Below are 19336 nucleotides of genomic sequence, written 5' to 3' on the forward strand. Positions count from 1 at the left end.
ACGCCGACAGGTACCACACCACTCTTGGCAATTATTTTAAACCTCGATACTTTGGGGAACGCATCGCGCTCACCTGTTTTGGTGGCTAAATGAGTTGGCTTACGCAAGGGCAGCGCTAAAGTTCCTGTAGAAAATCCCCTCTCTCGCTGAAAATTGCGTCAGATACCGAGTGCTTAGAATCTCTGAGACCCGTTGAAAGCACCCGGTACGCAGCCGCGAACGCGCACCACCCACCCGCAAGGCATAATTAAGCGGGTAGTGGAGCGCATGCGCAATGGGGTACGGTGCAGGCGGAATGATCGTGCAAACGGTGACCTTTACTACGTACAGACGTGGCTGTAAAAGCAGAAAGCAGAATACACCGTATTGAAACCATATCTTCTAAAACACACTATTATTAAAGCGAAAGCTTTCTTAGCTGGACCGATGGCGTGATGTCAAAAAACTAATGCATTTGCCCATAGACTGGTTGGTACACCGAAAAGCTCTGATAAGATATCTAAGCACCCGGCGCGTGCGTGAAAGCGGGCTTCAATCGAGTCGAAACTTTACTTGAAAATCGCGAAAAAGGAGCTGTTCTAGGTAAGACAATACACTAATTGATCATGAAGAAGGGTTAGAATTGTGTACCTCTATCCCATAAACCACGTAGCGGCATACATTTAGATCGTTCGCAGATGCGTTTACTTAGTGCGCGAGAAATCGTCGCATGGGTTCGTTCCACGTTTGCGATTTCGAGCTTAAGGTTTGACGATTGATTGCACGCAGTTTCAGCGAAAGTTGGGCGCACTTTCTGGCTTTGGCTCTTCTCTCAGCTCTGCTTAGGAAGGGATGGTATTTTTTTTTCAGAATATGCAGGAAAGATTCAAACTTCAGCATGTCGTCAAATATATCTGTGCTACTCGGTGGGGAAAGGGTAGGGGAGGATAGAAAAGGCCCTATAGGCATTAGGTCAGAAGGAATAGGAGAAAAGAAGTAAAAAAAAACAGGCAGTGCTGAATGTCAGCGCTTCCGTCTTTTTTTTATTTCCTCAGTCCGCGTGTTGTTGCGCTGTTCTACGGGATGAATTTAAACCAACTCGCCCGATTCCCCACGTTACTATCGTATGATGATAAGGTAAATGATTGATGGCACATTATAGAAAATAAATATATCGATTGATGATTAGGTAAATGATTCATGGCACATTATAGGAAATGGACACTGTTTTATTCTTCAGAAACATCAATTTATTTCCGCTGAAGAAAACTTTCGAGGAACCACCGGGTGTGAGTGAACGTTCGTAGGACTGTTAGCCGATGGGGCCTGAAAAATTAGAATAAGGAGAACGTCAGTTTCAGTGCATAACAGAATCTAAGACACCTTCCACAGAATTTTGCAAGGTGCTAGACGTAGTGCTTATCTGAGGCTTACTGGTAGTTTTAACTTCTCCAACACCCCGAAAAAACTATAGAGATAAACGTACAGAACTATAGTTAAAGTACCTAGAGATAAAAAACATTCTCGTCGAGTTGGAAGGCCATGTTTGGTATCGCTAAAACAACATACATCCGCCTGTTTGCAAGATGGCCGGGACTGTGTCTAATGAAGGGCCATTTCTAAACAAGCTGACCTCTTGTAGAATCGGTCTTTACTAGAATGCATTTTATGGCTTTTGTAGGCCATGCGGGTGCACACGACGAAACCATCAAAATTTCTCAGCTCCCGTATAACTCAGAACAGGTCTTCTCTGACTCAAGACCTCAAGGCTTAGAGTACAGATGTCGATCTGATAGTGCTGCGAAAAAATTCCAGATATTCCGCGCGCTTTTACCAACTAATATAAAACGTCATCGGTGGGTGGGTCATGGCTGCATCCAAATTCACTTCGCGTTCGCACCCAAACCGGTGACTGCACGGAGCAACGTATGTTGTGTCTTGAGGTGCAATTGTGTGCGTGTTCACTGCGCGCTCTCGGTGAGAAAACCTAGCTAGCCCCCAACAAACTTTGTTGAACCGCGTTCAACCACGGCAAAGCTTTTTAAGCATTCATGGGTCTTTTCTAGAATAAAGAATACCATTTACGCATGCCTTCTCAGCCATTAATATTAAGAAATAATGAAATGACTAGATTGCGGAATTTTAGCAGAAAATGCGTTGCCTTGAACCTCTCTGCAGGGAAATGGAAACTTCTGATCATCCAGAAAACAGAAAAGATACGCAAAAAACCATACACATGCCGTCAAGGCCCGACAGTGTCTTGCTGACGCCATAACTGCAACAATACATTAGAACACTATTATGATTCCAAGAAGGATCGCCTACTCAGCAACAATATTAAGTCCGGAAATGAGACAATAGGTGACTTAATTTAGACATTTACCCGAGCCGCACTATCTGCACTTTAAGTATCGCAAGTCATGTTTTTCCCTAGGATTTTTAAGCGCCCAGTGGCTCGTAATGCAAAGGGAGTTGTCTCCTTGTTTAATGGAGCCATGAAGACAAAATACAGGTTTGTTTCCCTAAAAGGGCTGCTTTGTCCTGATAACAAAGATACCAGTTTTATCGCAAACTTCAAACAAATATTCAACAAACTGCTCAAATCATGCCCCAGTCTAAAATCCCAACAGGAATACCGCAAAAACCTAACAAGAATTTCTGTCGTACGACAAAAAAATTTGTTGTTACAACAGAAGTCCTGTTGCTACGACAAAGCCATCTGTTACGACACACATTTTTGTCGTAACGACAAAGTCAATTTTCTCAACGACAAACATTTCTGTAGTCACAACAGAACTGCCATTTACGCTACTCTTCACAATGGAGAATAACATTCAAACCATGTGCAACTACTGATGCTACATCAGGATCACGACAAGACCAGAATTCGGCACGACTGAACATCAAAATCAGTACAGGAATATGACACACGACAAAACACCAGAATTACGACACGACACGAATACGACACGACGACAGTACGACGCGCAAAAATACGACAAACTACAGAAATTTTTCTTGTCATCTTTTTCGACTGGGAGGAGTCAGTGGCAACTCTCAAGCCACGTTTTGTCGACTTTTCTATGACGTCACAGAATCTTGCTTGTGTGATTGGCGGCCGCCGGCCAAAGCCACCACCAAGAAACATGACCGGGCGATGGTGCTGGCATCTAGTTACATTTGATCGTATCGCCTGAATGCGAAAATGCAGATAACAAACTGATAACTATGTTTTTTTTTATTGTTGGCCTATATAACGAAACTCCTGCCCATATGACGTCACTACAGCGCAAAATTTGAAAGTTACTTTACTATTCCTTGCGTTCTTCCTTGTTAAAAAACGTCTTTCGTGGTTGGAATGGAGCTGAGTGAGTTACCAAAGACTAGTTTTTTAGAACTTCCCAAACAATTAAAACAATAGATAAAATTCTAATGCATTACATTACATTACCATTTCTGATCAAAGGATAAGAAAACGTGAAGAAAAAATTTCCTCCTGAGGTTATCAAACTACATAATGTATCATATACCCATTAAAGTAGGTATATGTCTATCTACAGATATAACGAAGGTATATAATGTAGCATTTACCCATTTATATGTTGGGATATATATATCTACACGTAAAAAAAGGCATATAATGTATCATATATCCATAAAAAAGTGTATCATACACCCATAAAAATCAGTGTATATCCGCCGGGGGTGCTTCCGATGCAGGAAGTCCTCATTCAAACTGCATGTGGAACGCAATGCGGCCATTCTTGGAAATATAGTTTTTTGAAAAACGTTTAGGAGGCATCAAAAATGATACAGTGTTCATTTCTTGGCAGTCGACACGTCCAGGTGCGAGTAAAAAAACCGAAAGAATGAGTATCGTACATGATACATTGGACAGTACAGGGTTAAGGCCATTCCTGTAGCGCTCCGGCATGATTCTTTCATTTATTCAGTGCTGTGCGTAAAGCGTGTATCCGTCGCTGTGAAACAAAAAAAATAACTATTGATGAACTAGCTCAAGGGTGGTGGTACATGCGAATGGTAAGTATGTCGCCTTGTGCTCGGCAGTAGTGAAACTTACACAAGGGAAAGTAGACCCACAACAGGGAGGTGAACGCCGATACGAGACCAGAGAAAGGCCCGGCCGTCGAGCTGACGTTGCTCAGTCCCCGACGAAGTGTGCAACCTATATTGCTGAATATGCCGGACAGTTGCGCTGGGTTGGCAGTTTGCCGAAGCAGGCACTGAAAGTAGCCCAACAAAGCAAGGCCATGAACAATGCAAGTAGTCGGTAACAGAGTAAGGCATATTTGGAGGCAAAGTTGTAATTCCATCCCCAATGTGCCAAGAAAAAAATGCGAGACAGAATCGACACAACGCGCGGAATTCATTTCGTAAGCCTAGAAATCCCGAGCACGCACGTAGAGAAGGCTTGAAATAATGACTCCGGCAAAAGAGAATTAAAACTTCGTCTAAGCAACATAAACTGAAACAAGTGTTGTGATGAAATATAGGTAACACAGTGGGAACAAAGATCCAAGCGAAATCATCCAAGGCTATGAGAATTTCCCGAAGACTTGGCAGATAAGGAGATTCTGTCACCGAGGAAAGTGCTTTAGCTACACTAAGGGAAAAAATGCACTTCCCATCCGATTCTCCGTTCTTGCGCTCCGAATGGCGTATTCTAATGTCTGCTATCCTCCCAACACACCCAGTAGTTACACGGTTTTTCATGTGGCGCCCGTTGCGTTGCCCTTCAAGCGATATCGTGGCAGTAATAAAGAGAAAGGGAAGCAACAATCGCCAGTTCTGCTTATAAATTATCTAGTTGGCACCTATTTCACTTACATGAAATTAATAAGCGCCCGTTGGCGTGCAGTAATTTTTAACAAAGGTTACCTCGAAAGCGTGCGGCGACGTGACGGCATACATCTTGGAACGACTAGTAGAGCTAGAGTAACCTGAGACGGCGAATGTGTAGTTACTAGAAAATGTTAGCTGAGCGTGCGCAGGCAGTTGCGCACACACGTAGCGACGGCGCAGCACTTGCAGCAAAGTTCTAGCGAAGAACCAGTTTTAGTTGACCGCACGAGGAAGTTTATGGGTGCATAAACCAGTGGCGTCTAAATGTGCACTTTGTGTGTCATGCAGCAACACTCAACGCCAGATTGGCGAACGATAGACGCCGTTTTCATCCAGTAGAAACCGTAAAGCAGTTTGTGTATAGGGCCTAGAATATATTGTAGGCGCTATAGTTTGGAAGAGTCGCCATTTTCGTTGCGGGGGTAAAGGAACCCCGAGAGAAGTGCGGTGGACCTCGCGCACGACACGCCAATCCCGCAAAACCTCTAACGCAAGAATACCAGGCATGCGGGCGCAGGCAAAGCGGGAGGGTTGCGCTTGCGTTCTGCAAATACGCAATCACGCCTCCGCAAGTTTCTTGCGTACGCTGAGTTTTTGCGTGCGCCCAACTAAAATTGTCGTCTGCTTAATTGCTTGCGGACTGAATAGCGTCTCTGCATTCCCAAGGCAATTGGCTTCAGTTACGTAGCAGTCCATACACCTGTTTCGTCTACCTAATTTCCCTACAATATCAACGGTGTCAATTATAAGCGCCCTCATCTGGGGCTCGACCTCCAGTATTAGGCGATTTTTAATAAGGCGCTGGGCGCGTGGGTTTCGAGGTAAAAGGTTTGACACAACGTACAACGTCGATAACACTTACACAAAGGTTGTACGTAATGTTGATGCATTTGGGTCTTTTACAGCGCTTGGTGGCTTGGTTGTTCCGTCAAATAGATTTACCGTCCAGTCCATTGACGTTAGTTCGCAGTAAATGTAGAATTAAAAAGACGTTGACGACTCTCTTTTTCTAGGCTGACAGAAGCCCTAGAAAAGGCGTTTTGCTAATCATTACGCTTTATTTTTTACTGAGCGCTCAAAAATAAGGCTCTAAGCTGAGCACATCAGGCACTACATTTATGCAAATCAATTCATTTATCATAAACGCCGTTTCAGAAAGAACTAGTTGCACTCACTACAGTGGGTTCTTTTCGCTGGTTCCACTTCGAGAACATCATGAACAAACAAGCCCCGGAATTTACTCTATTGGAATTCTTGTAGCACTCTTTCTCTTGTGCATAATGTACAGGTTCCATGTCACCCGTAAGGACATATGTAAGCATTTAAATATTTACGTTTGCGCTGGCCAAACCGCTTCAGCTTGCTTGAATCTAGAAATATGACATGGTAACTTAAGAATTGCTCGGAGTGTTCTTCCAAACGCGTTGCTAACTACGATGTGCCAATATTGTTTCTTCACCAAAGATTTCTTTAGTTGAAACCGAATGATTTAGTTGATAAAATCGTGAATATTAAATCCTACTCACGCCAATCGTTTCGGTGAAGTCATTTACACCTTGAGGCTGAAAAGAGGCAAAACCATATATAAATGAAGGACTTTGGTTCCGACTACTTGATATTCCATAATTTACAACTTCAGCTCACCAAAAAAGAACCCATACAAAAAAGACAGGGAAGCGCTCGTAATACTTTGATATAAAGGTTACACAGCTTGGGCATAATGCTATCACGTAACACTTTCTGCGATCGTTTCTGCAAAGCGGCAATAACGAAACCGAGTTACTCAGCGGCGCAATTTTTTTATAGTTTTACTTACCTTACATTATTACACAAAGCAAGGGAAGCAACCTTACTGCTGATTGTTAAGCGTGGCTTGTATATTCATGTGCTCAGTGTTTCCAGCGCTGTATTGTCACAAAATCAGTGCCGGATATTATGTGGGCAAGGCTTACAGTCAAATCTCCGGGGTGTTTCTCAGTTGAAGTTTTTTTTTTTTTCGTTAAATGTGCCTACACCAAAGAATTTCCATTATTTTAAAGTCATCATGACGACAGCGCAAGAAGCCGAATGTCACCATTATTAAGAAAGGCACAGCTTTCATCGACGTCACAATGAATATCATTGCTAAAACGTAATTAGAATGACAGTGCCATTATTTTGGGGGTTCGCAGATAATTAAAAATCTTCTCTAGCTGTTATTCCTCACTGTGGTTTTAAGTAGTGTAGAACACAGTGTGACAGCAAGGGAATAGTCTTTAATGATACTGGTGAGGTTATCCTGGCAAATCACCTAGATTGCTACACCTGATGCTTGTACATAGTGTGTTTCTTAGTTAAAATATTCACCTACTTACTTCGCACAAAAAAGTGGCAAAAATGGTACCAATGCTACAATTTTCGTGCCGACATAAATAACAACAAATAACATAAACAGCAACAACGCCACAAGTGAAATCGGTAATCTCACTTCCCCCACGAGAACACGCAGGTAAGCTGGGAGATGTTAATGCTTTAAAAAAATTGCTCCGACTACAAACTGACACCTTTTACAACCACACCATCCTCGCACACATATCTCCATCCACATACCCCTACAACAGCCCGCACTGCGGCACTCCTCTTACAACCTATCACCTCGTCTACTCCTGCCCACGCAACCCTCACCCATGGTCCCCTCCTCTTTCCCTGAACAGTGGGAGTCTACGCTGACCAGCTCGGCACCGGAGCGCCAAAAAGCCCTTGTGCAACGAGCCCAGGAATCAGCAAAGGCTCGCGGCCTCCTGGACGTAGCAAGCTGACCACCACCCCTCACTCCCGTCCTTTTACTCAATAAATGTTTAATCTCCTTCCTCCTCCTTTTCCTCCGAGGGTAGCTCAGGCCGGTAGAGGCAAAAAATTAACCAATCACTTAAAAACACCTGCTGTGAGGGGTGAACAGTCCTGCTCATGAACAAGTCTGTGCACTATTACTTCCATGAGTTATTTTCACAAGCTTCATCTCACGCATACACATCTTTGGTTTAAGCAAATGACAACGCATGTACAAGTAGAATAAAGTCGTACCGGGCCATGAATCCCACTACATTAATTACCGAGCGGTGAGAAACAGTTAGTAGCAGCTGCATCAGCCTGGCCCATGTTTCTACGCCACGCCACCTAGGCTTTGCAAGTGGTAGCGTGAGCTAGACAACGTGGTGCGAGCTGTTGGCGCTAGCGGAGGTCTTTATCTTTCATTCGTTTTCTTTTTGCTTATCGCAGTTCGAAATATATTCAGTTTACATTGTACTTTCATCTCATCTTCAACACCGTTTAAACCCGTTGTTGTATATTCTTTTCTTAAAAGCACATTCAATGTGCGTTTTTAATAACAAACCAGCGGTATTCTTAGTTATATACTGATGTTTTCCATTCTATATGATTAAAGTTTCATTTCCACTGAACATTGTCGAAGTATGTTAGCCGTGCCACTGGTAGTCAGTGAAGAAGGCCTTTCCTTCACAATATTCTGTTCATGCGGTCATGGCAGATATGCTTTGGCCACCGTTGATGAAAACTGCTTGAACGAAAAGAGACGATGGTGCTAAAAAGGGCGGGAGTATAAAATCCACGCAAAAAAAAAAACCTGTCTGAGTTCATCAAGATAGACTTATCGTGAGAAAATTCCGCAATGTATTTGTTTTGTATTCCAGAAATTTGAAACATGTGCATACATACCGATGCCGTTGTTCCAGCAGTGCAGAAGTCGGTATTCTTTACGCACTGTAGCAGAAAATATTTTAAAAGGAAGTGTGGCGTTAGTAACTGCAGACAGAATGAAAGTAAGCGTACGCACCAAAACTAAACAGGTAACATATACGCGTGTTCGTAAATTTCAGGCAGACTTGTAAAAAAATAACACGTAAGACTCTACTAAGCCTTAGTTTAATCCCTCCGTGTAATGGCTGAAAAAATACTCAACAGAAAATATTTTAAAAGGAAGTGTGGCGTTAGTAACTGCAGACAGAATGAAAGTAAGCGTACGCACCAAAACTAAACAGGTAACATATACGCGTGTTCGTAAATTTCAGGCAGACTTGTAAAAAAATAACACGTAAGACTCTACTAAGCCTTAGTTTAATCCCTCCGTGTAATGGCTGAAAAAATACTCAACTGGTCAAATCACGTGATGGTAATTGGGGCAAACCACTATAGAACTACAATTTTGAGAAAACGCACCCCCAGCCCCGCCCCACAACCCTTAAAAAGAGCCGCACACCTCCCTCAAGCACCCTACTCCTGAAAAGTTATAGATTAGACGTACTTCTAATTCCTCACTACAATGAAATGTTGCAAGCAACATGATTCCTCGAACATCAGAGTTTGACATTGTTGCAGCAGGTCTTCTTCCAAGCCGCAATCGGGTCGTCCTATTGTTCGGCTTCAGTTGCTTTTGAATCTCTATCTGCCTCCGGTTATAGTAGTTAGACTGCCTCATGGCTGAGGCAATTTATGGCCATGCATTCTCGTTGCCAATAGAGTAACAAACCCTTAAACTAGTGTTTCGATTCCTATTCCTTCTCATGTACTGTCTCATCCACCAATAAAGTTTCACATCATGTTCCTAGACTTTACATTTCGAATCACCGTTTAAAACACCACGGTTCTTTTACATGCGAGCAGAAGGTTTTGATGGCTGAGAGGAAAAATGTTTGATGATGGGCCATCAAATGCAATTGTGTATACATGGTATTTTAATTATAGCTGTTCCTAATCACCATGAGCCATTATTGTAGTATTGAAAATAGGATCAGTTTTTTTTCCTAACCGAAGGAGTAGTGCACAAGAAAGACGTGTTACCGAGGAGGCGTTCCCTGTGCTTGGTATGAGAAGAGTGATGCTGCCGTTGCAAGTAACGTTGGTTCCAAAGAAGTTTGTGCAGTTTTGCGCTCCACAGATTGAGACATTACCGAACTCTAAAGTGGCCGAAAACTCTGTGGAAACAACAAAAGCAAAACAAACAGGTCACAAATGACAGTAATAATAAACTTAAAAGTTCATTCTCATAAGTTATCCCTTTACACGAGTGTTTGCTTCCTATAAGATTGCGAAAATTTGTGAGAACAGATATTACTTTTTTATGTTCTCAGGGTAAGAGAATGAAAAGTGGAACCTTGAACATGAAAATACATAATGATGAAGGTGACATTCTTGTTCTGTTTGGGTTGAACAGCACGGAAATGCTCCCTATATTTGGCTCGGAGTTGTTCCCTTGCATTTTATTTTTAATGCCAGTAATTACTCCACAGAAAGTGCCATTTAGCATGGTTCTATGTGGAGAGGGATATTGTAATAAAGAAAACTCCGCGAATTCGACTCGTGACAGCGTGCTCAGCAGCACAGTTTTTTACCCCTTGAGCTACCACTGTGGGCATAACTAAAAATTACACCATCTTCCTGTAGGGGAACCCTGAGTAGTATGCGAAGCCGCCATGGGGTCGTCTGAAGTTCCCATTAGTTTCCAGTTCGTCGTTTCCATTGACGTTCAGCTTCGCGTGCCTTCGTTGTATCAGTATCTTCTTGACGTAGTTTGAGTGAGTGAAGGACATAAGGCGCGTTCGTAGCACATCCTCCCATCTCGGTTTGTAGCGCAGTCGCAAGAGCGCCACGTACCTATCGTTGCGGGCAGAGAGTCATGGGATCGAAACCGGGAACCGCCTAACTAGTTCTTTTTATAGTGGACTGCCCTGACGTCAGCCCAAACGCTGACGGGGCTGAAGAGACGCGCATGCGCAGTAGAGTGCGGACGGCGGACGACAAGGGAGGGAGGGATACAGCCCCGAGCATGAGATGCTCCGCATCTAATAACGCCTTGACTACTCACCGCCCCAGGAAGTAGTGGAGAAAGCTCCGATTATAGGTCCAAGAGCACTGACAACGCCATTGGATGTTCCCGTGTTGAAGATACCAGTCAGCACGCACTGTATTGCGGACAAAAAGATTTCGAACCTGAATAAATATTTTTTTTTCGAAATAAAGTATTGGCAATAAAATAAACGGAAATGCCTACGGAAGATTTTTATGTCGCCTATTGACAAAAAGTGGCTCCCGGAATTCGGGGGTAAAAATGTAACTTCGCAACATGTGTGCCTCAAATGCAACTAATGAACCCACTTTACACCAGTAATAACTGCGTGAGAGCGACATTATGAGAAAAAGAACTTTAATCTTCCGCGTCCGGGCTCAGGCTTTCAGAACTGCCTGCCTATTCGATACAGTTCACTTTTGGACCAAGCTAAAATATGCGTTAAAGAGCGCAGACCATTCCCATCTCCTTCAGTACGGCGTCAGCAGGAGGCGATTTCATTGCCAGCGCAGGAAATAATTCGAAATGTAAGAATCTGCCTCTAGAAGCATTTATTTTGGTTCTCTGGGCAGGAATATAGACCCACACGTAGCTCGAGGCATGAAAAGCGAGCACTAGGTGTTTTTGAGCAACCACTGCCGCTGAAATCGAAACAGGTATCAAGATGCAGTTTTCGCCCGATTAAAGGAACCCAGCAAGAAACGTCTATATTGTAATTTCACTCACTTGGAGCAGTTTCGTGAAACCTCTCACAGTCTGTTGTTGGTTCTAAGGAAAACAAAAACAGAATATAAGTCCCATGAGCACGGCGATGACTCTAAAAAGACGCAAAAGTATTTTTATCTCAGTGTCCTAATAAAACCTCCTAACGGGTGCCATCATGGAACGCATAGAATTACAAGCGTCATACTTTTAGGTTGATGACCTATATCTGTGGCTTTACGTTCCAACTAACTTCAGTGTCTACGGTAAAAATATCGCTTGCTTATACGCCATATAGTTCATGCTTCTCTTGCGTCTCATGCCTAGCAAATGTTAACGGCGGAGCTGTTGGAGGTCAAGCGTTGTTTTTCGTCGGCTGTAAGCCGTGCGTCCTGCAGGGGTAAAGGCGGATTACGAGCGGGTTACGTTAGAGCCGACACAAAAGAACCACAGCTCCGCTGTTTCAGAAGATTTCACAAACGGTGGAGCAGGGTTTCGTTTTTTTTTCATGCAACTAAAACTTACGCCTCTGAAATGTCGCTGAGGAAATACGCTTGTTACCTACAGCTCTCGCCTGGCCTTGTCATCTGTAGCCCTGATAGTGTGCGAGGCATCTCGTGGCGCGCGTACATAGTACGGATGCATAAAGTCCACTTTTACTGCAGAATGCCCACAACTCCTACATGGGGCTATGCAAATATACGTATTTCTCTCTTTTGCATCTAACGGCTTTATGAGCAAGAACCTATAAAATAACAAGACGAGAGACTACAAAAACGTTCTTTGGTGTTTCCATCATATTTGCACCAGGTGAGAAATTCGTTACTTCCATTGATTGATTGATTGATTGATTGATTGATTGATTGATTGATTGATTGATTGATTGATTGATTGATTGATTGATTGATTGATTGATTGATTGATTGATTGATTGATTGATTGATTGATTGATTGCGGGGCTGAACGCGCCTAAGCTACCGCTCGGCTATAAGGTGCACCGTGTTGTAGAGGGCTCCGGATTAATTTTTACCACCTGGGATCTTTAACGAGTGCCGACTTCTCGACTCACGGGAATTTTCGCTTTTCGCCTCCATCTAAATATCAGCCGCCGCTACGGGAATCAAACCCGCATCCTCGTACTCAGCAGCACAACGCCTCAGCCACTGAGCCCCCGCGGAGGGTTTAGTCATAGCCATGCCTGGTCATCATAACGTGATTGCCTGAAACATTTCGCTTACGACATCAATGCGCCTTCGCGCTTTGGAAGTCCAAAAATAGTATCCGCCTGCGAAATGATGCAGTGGTGGGCATAGGGATCAGCGCAAGCCTATTTGCTGGTCAGGGTGCGTATAGAATAGATATTTTATTTTGTAGACCCGTATTTTCACAATAGAATTATGTTCCCATTTTATGGAGCCTGGAGTGAATAGGAAGATGTGTTAAGCATGGAACCTTCCGGTCTTTTTTTTCTGGCGTCTATGCGGCTCTGCAGCGTGTGAGCATGAAGGCAATGGAGCGGTTTAAATATCAGCGGGGTGTTGCGTCAACACTTTCTTAAGGGAAACAAAAGCCTATTCGACGGGGTTTAAGCTGTGTATTTTTAGAAGGAATTGTTGCAAATTACCTCATGTTATCTGGTAGGGATACGTGACACCTATGGTAATCACATTCGCACAAGTTGCCGATGCTTTTCTGCCCGGCAGACCAAAACCTAACTTTGACATCGAGAACTGAATTCCCCACACTCTTGTTCCCGGTAGAAGTTGCAGTAAATTGGACATGTTTGAGTAAGTTGTGGGTATTTACTTAGGCCAGTCGCATTGTCAAAAGAACTGCGCAGAACGTTAGCCTCAATATAACCAAGAACTTGTTTTTTTTTTATTTTTTGGGCACCACAAGTGTGTTTTTACGGGAAGCGTCATGTATCTGTCCTATTCAACTTTTCACACCTTCGATTGTAACATTCAGGGAATACCTCGAAATGCGTCGCGAAAGCTAACCTAAATGTTGCATTAGGCATTATTTCAAAACTACTTTGCTCGCGTGACCATAGGCCGAAGTATAAGCTGCGCTGTTTACGAAGAATTCACGCCGATTAGAATTAGCCAACGTAGTCAGACAACGTAAATTAACCTTCGCAATCCTAGCTCATACAGGTTTTGTCGTCTGTCGGTGGACGCAGATTTTCTTTATTGGTTTAAATGGCATCTGTCTTTTACCTCTGTTATATTGTGCCGCGTTACTTTTATTGCCTGCGAAATTCTAGTTTTATCCTTTTCGCCGCAGTCACGTTAGCTCAATGACTAATTTTGCAGATGTAACTTACTATACTGGTTCCGCAAATATCCACAGTACCACCGAGGCACTGAAAAAGAAAAGCATGACAGAAAGAAGTGAGAAACATTAAAATGATAAGCCGTCAGGAGGGGAACAACAAGACGATTTTATATGTCTTAAGAAAACCTATTTCTCAAACTCCAATACCTTAAAATAAAACATTAAATTTCTAATATTTTTGTCGTGTTCGGAACAGGATTAATAGGTGCAATGTAACTGGTGCACGAAACAGAGCATTAGTTTATACACCTCCGCAATAGAAGCCTACAGATATTAGAAACCCGTATATCACACGGCATAAAGTTCGGAAACGCAGGGCTCTCCTCTCCTTCCTCCAAAATATCCGCCCCGATGCTAAGCCTAAAGTTCCCAACACCCGAGCCGAGCCGAGCAACGCAAGCCGGTTGTGTGCTGTAGGGGACTCGCCGCGCGCGAGCGCGTTGCGTTTGGGTTCCCCTAACGTCTTGGGGAACTGCCTAGTAACTTGAGCAACGGTGGTAGTGGGGTTCCCCTTCTGTCCGAGTTCTCGCGCAGGCAGAGTTCCTCCAGCATTTTCATCACTGCTGCCTTGGAGAAACGGTAGCGGAATGAAAACTCGTCGTCGCTGTACAGCTCCATCAGGTTGAGGCAGTCTCGCGGCTGCCTCATCGTGAGCGACGGATATCTGTACACGTCGCCGCACATGAAGTCGTCCACCCGCAGGCAAAACCGTGCAAAGTCCGCCCAGCTGTCGCACGAAGCAATAAACTCGGACGCCACAGCCGTCGCGTTCCTCCCGCAGCACCACCGGACGGAGCTCCCAGGCCTAACGAGGCGTGTGCCGAGTGCTGCGGAGAAGTGTGCGTCCAGTTGAAAGAGCGGGGTATGGTCGCATCAAGGTAGCCCGCGAGCGACCTTGCTGTAAGGAGACATCAAGGGAGCGTTTCGTAAGGACGCCTCAGTAGGGAACGTTCCAAAATTGAACTAAGGCCTCCTTGCGAGTTCTAAGGCGACCTTAGTAAGGTAAGGAAGGTTTTAAAATTTGGGCCTTAGTGGGTTATTGTGTACTTCTTCCCTGCTTAGACGTCCGCCACTTGCGTTGACACCGATTAAGTATTCGTTGAAAACGGCGCGCGACATCGTGTTGTGAACGCACGTGCGTTTGTTTTGGGGCACCTGCGCTTATGCCGCGCTTATAAAAGCAACGCCATCTGGTTTCTAATCGATTATCGTGCAAATGGTGATGCCCTGACGCTCAGCTAGCTGTGTTCCTATCGGCCGCAGGTCCAGCCCCTCCACGCCGCATGGGCGGTGTTCGCCGGGGTGCTCGACCGTTCCAAACATTTGGCACTTTGCCGCAGCAACGAAAAACTCGTTTTCCAAAGCCCCGCGCTACGACGTAAAGCGCATGAATGAAGAAACTATTTCATATTTGCCGCGCTTTCAAGGCGCTTTTTCAAAGAAAGTGCTACGAGTTGTGCCGCGCCTCCGCCAGATGGCGCCACTAGTCCCGCTACCGAGAGAAGACGCAGTGAAACATCCCCCTCGCGAGGGACACGAGCAAATGCATAGCATTTCCGGGGGCGCACGACGTTAAGTAGTTTGCGTTACGTTAATGTTGTTTCACTTGTGGCAACTGCTGACGAGAGAGCGCTCGTCAGCAGTAATTTGAATGAGTCAACGATATAAGGCGCGTTCGTAGCGTCCAATTCTGTGTCGGCTTTGTGGCGCAGTGGGTAGAGCACCATGTACATTGCGTTCCGCCCGCAGGGTCGAGGGATCGAAACCGGGCGCCGGATAGTATTTTTTTTATATATAGTAGGGAGGGGTGCGGTGCGGACTACGGACGTCAACGCGGGTGACATCGTGAGTTACTGAAATGCTCTGCATTTAAAAGCTAAGGCCTCGGAGCGCTGTTGGCGAAACAGCCCGAAGACCTAGTGCGAAACGCTTTCAGTGGCAATAGCTAGATGTATATTGTTATGCGACGGCAGGACGATGATGAGACCGACCACGGAAAAGGAGTCGATAATTTAATAACAGCCATGATAGTACGAGAGAACACCCGGGCTATGCCACGATCAGGACATCGTCGTCTTAAGTCTGGATTCCATTGCGTATTGCGCCGCTGCCCACTTCTGCGACGTCTTGTAACATATGCCCCCGGTCGAGGGCGACCGTCTCAGTCAAGGCCGCAGCTTATGAGAGTTGAACAATAAACGACTGCGGGTGACGGGAAAACGATCGGTGAGAAAGTCCTTGCGGCTGCGGATAAAAATGAAGGGATGGGTGAACACTGGCCACAGAGCAGCAATGCCTGCCACGTTGAAGAAGACACGTTGAAGCGCTTTAAGCCACGCCGTACGAAAGGGCGGTGGACACACTGCCGATTAATCTAGGCTGATCTAGTCTTGTCTCGTCTGGTTTGGTCTTGAATCATCGTCACGGATTGCATTCACTGGGCGGGGGACATCGTCGTGTTGGTAAGGCGTGCGGCGGGGTCTTGGCTGCCCGACACGGCCCTTGAATATGCCACCGTCGCTTCAGGCCACGGCAGCGCGTAGCTTAACGGCCAGGATGGAGATGAACCCCGCACCCTCCACGAAAGATGGTATACTCGGCGGCAGGACAGAAGCGAAAAACGGTGATGGATAAGGCAATGATTTAATGGTCGTCCATGACTGCACGTGCACCCAGGGTATGTTTCCTTCGGTTCGCCGTCTTCTTCGGAGTCTGATCAGCATGGCGCAGTGCGACACTGCCACCTTCTTCCTTCCCATCGCATATCTTTCTAAAGGATAACATCTAAAGCACATTACCTAAACACGATATTTAAAGGACACAAAAAAAAATGATGGGTTGACATGTGGGCACGTCTTCACGTAAGAAATACCGACAAGCTGACATAATTATTGCTGTGAAACGAGTGAAAAACGTGTTTACATTAGTCAATGCTTGGATTTGTTCCTTGCTGCCGTAAAAACTGCCTGCCTTAAAAAGACATGTCTTTCCTAAGAATTGAAACTGCAACCGAATGTTACCTTCATTACCAAGAGTTGACCGCTGTGCATCATTCACGGAGGTAGAATTCAAAGTTTTGGTCCCTATCGTCCGCGCGCAAAAATGTTTCGAAATTTTTATTTATTCAACGATAGTGTAACGCGGCATCTAAATAACATCTAAAGCACATTACCTAAACACGATATTTAAAGGACACAAGAAAAAAATGATGCGTTAGCACTCAGGTTTTTGCCAAGGTGTGCTTTGACTGCTCAAGCCTCTAAAATACATTGGCCTGTAAAAAAGCTTCAAACTCACATTGCTGATTCCGAAGACGTCACTGAGAGTAGCATTTGTGCAGGTGGCAGCTGAAAGAAAGAAAGAAAGAAAGAAATAAAGAAAGAAAGAAAGGAAGGAAGAAAGAAAGAAAGAAAGAAAGAAAGAAAGAAAGAAAGAAAGAAAGAAAGAAAGGGAAGAAGGAAGGTAGGAAGGAAGGAAGGAAGGAAGGAAGGAAGGAAGGAAGGAAGGAAGGAAGGAAGAATTTTAGGGGCCGCAACAAGAACCACCTTGCAGGAAAAAGCTGACGAAGATGGATTGCAGTGGGGAAGTTTTACATAACCTGTAATGTTTTGACATTGGTTTTTGCGTGCAAACCACCGTTCTTTCCGTGCACTAGTACATTTTCTACCTTCAGGTCCGGTAATGTTTATGTTTGAATTGAATATCACAACGTTTGCTGGTACTTTTGAACGCAGGATGTCTTCTCCCAGAACAGTTATTTCATAAATGGTGGATACTGTGTGACTGGGCTTTAGTACTCAACATAAGATGCAAAGGCGGATCTCACTCTTACCTTCTCAGAGATAGCCGAGACGCAGAAAATAATTATTGCTGACATAATACTCACATGCGGCCAGAATCATTCATTCGTCCTAATTTCCAAAACAGATCGAGACAAGCTTTGGGCAAATCAGTATCCACTCCCGCTCTTTGCCAGCAGACGTTCTTTTGTTGTGTACAAGCAAAACTGATTTGATTGATTGTAGGGTTTAACGCCACGACGTAGAGCAGGCGATGAGGCGGGCCGTAGTGGAGGGCTCCGGATTAATTTCGGCCACCTGGGGATCTTTACGTGCGCCGAACTCTCGAACGCATGGGCGTTTTTGCCTTTCGCCTCCATCAGAAAAGCGGGCGCCGCGTACAGGCAAAACTTAGCAGGATTAGAGGGCAGGCACTGTGCTATAAACCCTACTTTTCTAAAGTTTCTTGATTTCCTTTCAATACTATGGCAACGCAAACATGCCTGTTGTTTCATCAACTGGGCTACAAATTCATAAAATGGATTAGCATGGCTATAATGCAAGAACCCTTGAAACTTACCAGCCGACGCACCCGGCGTAAGAATGACAGCTGCAAAGAGAATGCCAAGACTATAAACAGAATACATTCTGGTTGGTGAGAAGCCCGCCAGAGTCAAGGGTACAACTTCACGGCGATGGTATAAGTAAGGCTATAAAGGCAACTCAGGCACATATTTATACGTTAGCATTTTGACCTTGGCACGTGCAGGCTAAAGGATTTGACTCGACATTGCCACAGTGCTCCAGTTTCTTTTAGTGCTAGTCTGTCACACTGCACATCCCATCACAGTGCCTGTACTACGGGTTTTTTCTTGTATAACTGTTTATTAATGTAACTCACCACGTATCACCGAACTCTGAACACATGCGGGAGCACTCAACACGTGCCATGAATTTCAGCTTTTGGTGCGGTGTGCTGCAAAGGTCTACCACAACTTTTTCCATTTGTCTTTCAGAACGGAAGTCATGCCTGAGTTTGTTGCAGTTTTCAACACACGTGCGGCATTGAACAACGAATACGCTTACGATCTTTTGTTTTTAAAACCCTCCGTTCGGTGCAGAGGCCGTAGATAAGCCTGAGCAAGTCGATCCGAAACATATTTTTTCTCCTTTTCAGTAAAGCACAGGGCGAGTCTTTCACAATATTTAGAGTATCGCTACAGGAAATGAGACAGTGAATGACGTGCATTTCGCTAAACAGATGTTGGGCAATGCTGCGTTTCACTCAGACGCCCATAAAATTCAGCTGAACAAGGATTTTGCAGCAAGAAATAGAGCACCAGCAAATTAGATATGTAATGTATGCACCCAGACAACGAGTTGATATTACACAAGTGTACAGGGCTAGCGATGGCACTGGTTTGACCCAGTTCGGTTACCGGATATATAAAATTTTTGTTTTACTGCGTTTGGAGTGGAACAGAAAGCAGGATGTGCGGCATGCATATTTTCTTGTTCATATCACTCACTACGCGTATAGCAGAAACGCAGGGTCTGCTTCGACATAGCACTCATCAGAAGCCAAATACGAACGGGCCAATGCCAACGTTTCTTTTCGGAAAAAAATATGTACCAGGGGCCATTTCTCGCCGCGTGGGTATAGGTGGTATTCATTGAAAAGTTTAGCTGTCAATTTCTTCGTTTGGTAACACTGAAATGGCCACGGACATGGCCGAAGCAGCCACGGGCATGGCACGGCTTGTGCCATGGCGGCCGCACGCCGAAGAAAAATATAACACCGGCGTGCGTCGTCTGCTCCGTTTCAACCCGATTG

General features: G+C 44.7%; 1 protein-coding gene across 1 annotated transcript; it reads right to left on the reverse strand.

Moving 5' to 3' along the window:
- Positions 1-1198: 1198 nt before the first annotated feature.
- On the reverse strand, positions 1199-18227 carry LOC144139189 (uncharacterized). Its single transcript, XM_077671619.1, has 10 exons — positions 18083-18227; positions 17021-17070; positions 13713-13751; positions 11411-11452; positions 10703-10799; positions 9679-9812; positions 8557-8601; positions 6369-6404; positions 4061-4223; positions 1199-1305 (listed from the first exon to the last, which is right to left on the reverse strand). The coding sequence occupies exons 1-10, from the start codon at positions 18147-18149 to the stop codon at positions 1292-1294; spliced, it is 687 nt and encodes a 228-aa protein (XP_077527745.1). The 5' UTR covers positions 18150-18227; the 3' UTR covers positions 1199-1291.
- Between the last annotated feature and the right edge of the window lie 1109 nt (positions 18228-19336).

The sequence above is a fragment of the Haemaphysalis longicornis genome, unplaced genomic scaffold (genome assembly GCF_048455015.1).
Source record: "Haemaphysalis longicornis isolate Haplotype H1 unplaced genomic scaffold, Haemaphysalis longicornis Haplotype H1 scaffold_5, whole genome shotgun sequence".
NCBI classification, from domain to species: Eukaryota; Metazoa; Arthropoda; class Arachnida; order Ixodida; family Ixodidae; genus Haemaphysalis; species Haemaphysalis longicornis.

What these genes read in the sequence shown, in the direction of transcription:
- LOC144139189 (XM_077671619.1), bottom strand. Translation starts at nt 18,149, where the DNA reads ATGTATTCTGTTTATAGTCTTGGCATTCTCTTTGCAGCTGTCATTCTT. An exon ending in TACGCCGGGTGCGTCGGCTG is followed by an intron (nt 17,071 to 18,082) that starts GTAAGTTTCAAG and finishes TCTTTCTTTCAG; the next exon opens with CTGCCACCTGCACAAATGCT. An exon ending in CTCCACTACTTCCTGGGGCG is followed by an intron (nt 9,813 to 10,702) that starts GTGAGTAGTCAA and finishes TTGTTTCCACAG; the next exon opens with AGTTTTCGGCCACTTTAGAG.